Source organism: Saccostrea echinata, unplaced genomic scaffold (genome assembly GCF_033153115.1).
Source record: "Saccostrea echinata isolate AGI-Se365-2 ecotype Australia unplaced genomic scaffold, CSIRO_AGI_Sech_v1 ptg000028l, whole genome shotgun sequence".
Lineage (NCBI taxonomy): Eukaryota > Metazoa > Mollusca > Bivalvia > Ostreida > Ostreidae > Saccostrea > Saccostrea echinata.
The window spans coordinates 16,734,001-16,740,000 of record NW_026889777.1 but is presented as its reverse complement, the minus strand read 5'-3'; the positions used below and the strand labels follow the sequence as shown (position 1 = coordinate 16,740,000).

The window sequence follows — 6,000 nt, the reverse complement described above, 5'->3', positions numbered from 1 at the left end:
AATTTATTTTACTATTTTTTTTTGGGGGGGGGGGGGGGGGTCCATGAGTATATTTTTGGGGTTTTTTTTTTTAACCCTTGTAAGATTCTTAATAAATAAATATATATAGATACTGTTTTTGACTTACCTATGTATTTGGGGAAAGGTAAATAGCTGGTGTATTTAAGCCCTATTAAGTAGAGAATTGAGCTAAGATTATAGGTGAGATATTTTCTATAGTTGGGTTTATTGTAACTAGTGTTTAACAGAACCAAGTCCTGAAGTATTGTGATTGTGTGGTTTAGGGGGTTGTAAATAGAATTCTCATTACTCCATCTTTACATCACTGCTTAGGCATGTAATCCAAATTTACATTATCGTGAATTTGAAGTACTCTGTAACCAAAGAAACAGGAAGTTCAACATCTTTGTGTTTTCATGATTAGGGTGTGAATCTATTTCACATTCATTAATAAAAGAATCAAATATGATTTTTATCATGTTTATGACAGCTCTTCACAGAAATCATGGGAAACTTGCAAATATTTTTTTCCAGATTGTTGAAAGTTTGAATATATAATAAAAGTTTTTTTTTTTTCAGTTTCAGCCATTAAATGTTTCCTCGAACCCCCAAGATAACAGTAACCTCAGTGTGGGGTCAAATGCTGGGGACGATGAGGTAAGAGAACCAATTGATTCTGTAAACTGGTCATGGTTAATAAAAATCAAATTAAAGCTGAAATCTAAGAAGAGAAACACTCCCCTGTTAAACCATTAACATGTCTAACATCTTAATATATATACACTATCTACTGCTTCATTTAAAAATAGCTGACTCAATCTATTTACTCTTTAAGCATGTTAAGAAACAATGTTTAAAAATAATGTTGAGGAAAAAAAAGTACTTGAAAAAATTATTGTTTTATAATATTGGAATTGCCAGATTTTATGACCTAGCTATTCATTCTGTCTAAATTTAGTTCATGTTATTGAGTGCATTTTAAAAGAATTTTAAGCATGCTGTCTAATTATGAAATAATTTTGTTAATTAGGCACACTTGGTATTAACGCCTGAGAAGCAACCGAGAACTCCGTCAGAGAGAAAACGAAAGAGAAAGGCAACAGCTAGTGATAGTACTGAGAGTAGTAAGTATATATAAAGAAGGGGGGGGGGGGGGGCAGGTGCTCTCAGTCCACTACAAGCTCTAACAAAAATCAGGACCAGGCCAGGTATTCTCGTGCTGGCCTACCTAAGGTTATTAACAGTTAGGCCCGGCCAGGTATTCCATTGGATTGAGTTTGCAGGATTTGCTGTTTATGAGAAATTTTATATGCATCATTTTTAGCATTGGAAAGAAGATTATTCAAGCATCTACTTCTATGAAGATATAAACTAAGACCCCCTTGCTATACTCTTGGAAATGAAGACACAATTAGTAATATTGTTCATACCTCTCTATCACACTCTCTGAGCGAAAAGCACAGGTCAAAATTATAGGGACTTTTGAAATGTATCAGTAATTAAAGGTATGCCCTGTCATTGGTACCTAGAATATCATTCTCATGGGAATGGGGGGGGGGGGGTCTGAAAAAGAACTAAAGAGAAGCATTGGACATGAAGCAGAATATACAGGTTAGATATACATGGCATCCCCATGTTACATGTATGTGGGAGGAATTAGCTTTACTTCCTTTTATAAATTTATTCTTCTACACTTTCAAGTTTTATCAATTTTTTTCACTCAAAATGAATTGATTTTTGTTTGTTCATCAAGTAGAATTGGTATTTATGACCATTTTAAAACTTTACATAATACACATAACTGTAAGAATGTCAGCAAACTGTACACAGTACATTGCAAAACATGAACTGGCATCCAAGGTCTTTCAGAAAATAAATCATTGAATTTGTCTCATCTGCAGAAATTTACAGAGCAGCTGCCCAATTATAAACAAAAACATAACTGTCATCACTGCACATTTTCTGGCTGGGAAGCTTTTTTTTTACATTGAATTATTATGGAGAAGGAAAGATCAATACAACATGCTGTTACATGTATTTTCTATCATTAGAGGTTACATATTCGGAATAAAAATAGTTGTATTATGAGTGACATCTTTTATCATCACAAAAATACTGTACATATATATATATATATATATATCTTTCTTTGTATACCTAGATATTATAGCCCTCTGGACAACATGTAATGAATTACTGAAATACAGATATGTACATGTCAGTCACATATTAAAGCATTGACGTCACTGAATGAAGTCCTGACAAAATTGGGGAGGGGGGGGGTGGCTTCCAGTGCTGTGCATTTTTTTTCAAATTAAGGGATATAGATATAAGAAATCCTGCGATTTAATTCTGTAGCCCTCTTGTTTTTCTGTAATTTGTAACAAGTGTGATTCACCTTACAATTTAAACTGATTTAATTTTGAGTAATCATTAATGAAATCATTGTAAAAAATTGTATACAAATATGCCGATTCTTCTACATGTTCCAATAGAAAAAAATGATATAGATTAACTAAGTAAGTAATGCACAGCATTAACATGTAAAGTGCTGTATGAATTCTGATACTATCATTTTTTTCCTGTAATTTTTCAGCGACTCCAAAGTCCACGAGGCCTGAAGCCAACGGGAAGAAGATCAATGATTACTTTAAGGTAAGTAATCCTTACTCCTAGGTTTCCTGGTGGATGTTCATGTTGTTATGAAAAAAGAATAAATGGAAGATTAAGTACTCAGACCAAATGAGTGATAAAGAGATGCAGGAACCTAAAGAGCAGATATTGATTTCTGGACAAAAGTACAGCGACATCTCAAAATTGCAACAACGACATGTTGATATAATGATCAAGAGTAATAAAAAAATAAAACAGCATCTCGTAAATCTTCTTTTAATTTTTACTGATTCTGTCATGCTGCACAGATTTTTTGCGGAATTGCATTTTTATTTTCGTTGCATTTTTATTTTCGATGTTTATGGTTTATTATTTCCATTGTATATTCACTGCCATGTAGAGTTTTTATTTTTATCCACAGAGTTAAGTTAGCAGAATTGAGGAAATACTGTACATTTCAAATTAACAATATATAGATTAATACTGACTTTACTTTTATACAGCAAAACCAATCCCCCAGTAGAGGGTCAATGAATACACACCTAGGAACCAAATCCCCGTCCCCACAGGGCATTCCATATGTAAGTATTTACACCCCCAAACTATGGCATTATATGAAAGTACTTAGATCCCAAACTAGGGTATTCCATACGTATATACTTACATCAAAACTAGGGCATTTTATGAAAGTACTTATATCCCAAACTAGGGCATTTTATGAAAGTACTTGCATCCCAAACTAGGGCATTTTACGAAAGTACTTACATCCCAAACTAGGGCATATTATGAAAGTACTTACATCCCAAACGGGCATTTTATGAAAGTACTTACATCCCAAACGGCATTTTATGAAAGTACATACATCCCAAACTAAGGCATTTTATGAAAGTACATCCCAAAATAGGGCATTCCATATATAAGTACGAAAATCCCAAACTTATGGCATTCCACACATGTATATAAGTACTAAAATCCTACTACAACACCAGTGCAGTCCGTACACAAGAACAACACAAACTAGAGGACATCTTCACTGATATACAGTTGAACTTCGGTATCTCAAACACTGATATCTGGAATACCATAGATATGTTGAAACGATTTGGAAGTCCCAACTGCTTATTCTTTAAGTAATTTACCCTCGATATCTTGAATACTTGAATATCTCAAAGTTTTTTTCTTGGTCCCATCAAGTTCAAGATAACGAGGTTTGACTACATACCTTACCTGTGCTACAGTGTTTGAGATCTCATTGAACAATGCAATCCAACATTAGAATTAACAGATGTCTTAGTAAACCTAGTTAATACAGCACCCCCTATTCTGGGTATAGATAGGACACAGTCTTTGAATGCCGTTAACTGCATCACTATTTTTTTATATTTGACAGGGTTATACAGTTCCCTCCCCAGGTAGTGTCAGTAACTCGGACAGCATGGGGTATCCTCCACAGCGATCACTTTACCAGTACCACAAGGCCGTGCAGACCGATGTCGAATACGTCAACAGTGGGGAACAGAAAGACAATCGCATGGAAGACTTGATACGGGTAAGTCTCGACATAATCAAAAGAATTAATACGGGTAAGTCTCGAGATAATCGAAAGATTTAATACGGGTAAGGAAGTCATAATCATAAGATTGATTACGGGTACGTAATTCAGAGAGAGTCAATGACTTAATACGGGTAAGGCAAGATATAATCATAAGATTTAATACAGGTAAGGAATTCAGAGAGAGTCAAAGACTTAATATGGGTAAGGCAGGAAGATATTAATCACAAGTCATAGACTTAAAATACTAGTAATTACAGGTCATAGATGTGATTACAGGTCATAGGTGTAATTACAGGTCATAGATGTGATTACAGGTCGTAGATGTAATTACAAGTCATAGATGTAATACAAGTAAGCACACAGTAATAAACACAAATCTAAGATACTGTACTTCTTTTAGCACTGCTAATTCAGATGTACGCTAATATTGGAGTAAAACACATACATCTAGAAACTTTTCTCCAAAATGTGCTTATTTATGATTATGCTAATCAGCTGATAAGAGAGAACAGGGGCTGACAAATAGATTTTTTAGGTATTTGTCCAAGGGCAAGTGCATGGTCAAAATTCACTTGCCCTACCTAAATTTTTGCTTGCCCCACCATAAACTAACACACTGTATTTATATATTCTGTAGATTGGCAAACAATCACGATGGTTTTAATTTCACTATGTTTGGGATTCATCATTTTCCCGCGAAATTAAACCCATCGAGAATGCTATCAGGGATTTATCAGTACCTTCTCAGGGGCCGAAATTCGGCCCCATTCCCAATTGAAAATGAGTTCAGTTTTTCCCAATTTGGCAGTATTTTTTCCCAATTGATGACAATACTTTAACACTTCGTTATCTTTGAAAAAACAAAGAGTAAAATTGTCAGATTGTCTGTAATTTTCATCTATTTAACTCATTTAGCAAAGCTACAGTCATAACACGTTTAAAAACACTGTAAAAACATCGCCAACTTTTAATCCGAATTTCCTCTGTTTTTCTGAAAAAGGTGATATTGTGTAATTGAATAGATCTATTAAGTTATTTCCACCTACTCAATTGATCTACGAGTGAATGGTAAGGACTGTAGGCATTATTTCAGATAGAAAAATATATTTTCAATGTTTTAATACATATTAAAAAAGGACTTTGAGAAAATGTGTACTTAGTACAATTTTTCGCAGGAGGTTTATAATCTCCAGAAACACATTCTATAATGACCTAAGTTGGAATCTCATACACACATGTACTACCCTAAGTTGTATAGGTAAATACTTTATACTCATTGAAGTCAATTTTACTTTTATTAGTCTATTATTCATAATTGATCTTGTTTGATGAAGTTGAATCAGTTAGGATTTAATTGTCTGTTTGGTTTCCCAAATTAGAGTTCCTGCTGAAATGTTGAATAAATTACACCTAAATACATGATTTAAGCGATATTTTAAAATTTTTCCCAATTTCATAAAAAAGCCGATAATTTTTTCCCAATTCCCCAAAAATGGCGTTTCCCAAAATAGGCTGATAAATCCCTGGCTATCGTAAGTTTTTAAAAACATTTAAATGCTTATATGAAATTTAAACCATCGCAATTGGTACTTTTTGAGAAATTGTGAAATTTTTACACCGTGGAATTAAAATGACTTACAGCATTTCAAAAAATAGAAAGACAAGTACTGAGTAGATCATGCAAGTCCCTAAGCCCAGCTTTAAATCTGTGACTTACATATCAATTTTATTTTTGCCCACAGGCAAGTAGTTGATAAAATTTCACTTGCCCATCAACAGGCAATGGGATTTGTCTGCCCCTAAAGACTACACTAAAATTTTGATTAGGCTAA

The 6,000-nt window shown here is 33.7% G+C and overlaps 1 protein-coding gene across 3 annotated transcripts in view; it reads left to right on the top strand.

Moving 5' to 3' along the window:
• Positions 1–6,000, top strand: part of LOC133194192 (serine/threonine-protein kinase tousled-like 1) — a 31,415-nt gene that overhangs the window by 12,109 nt on the left and 13,306 nt on the right. For all 3 annotated transcript variants that reach the window (XM_061330196.1, XM_061330198.1, XM_061330197.1), the window contains exons 3-7: positions 580–657; positions 1,031–1,124; positions 2,597–2,655; positions 3,117–3,194; positions 4,004–4,162. In XM_061330196.1, the coding sequence (XP_061186180.1) occupies positions 580–657; positions 1,031–1,124; positions 2,597–2,655; positions 3,117–3,194; positions 4,004–4,162 (468 nt within the window). The remainder of the gene's footprint in view (positions 1–579; positions 658–1,030; positions 1,125–2,596; positions 2,656–3,116; positions 3,195–4,003; positions 4,163–6,000) is intronic.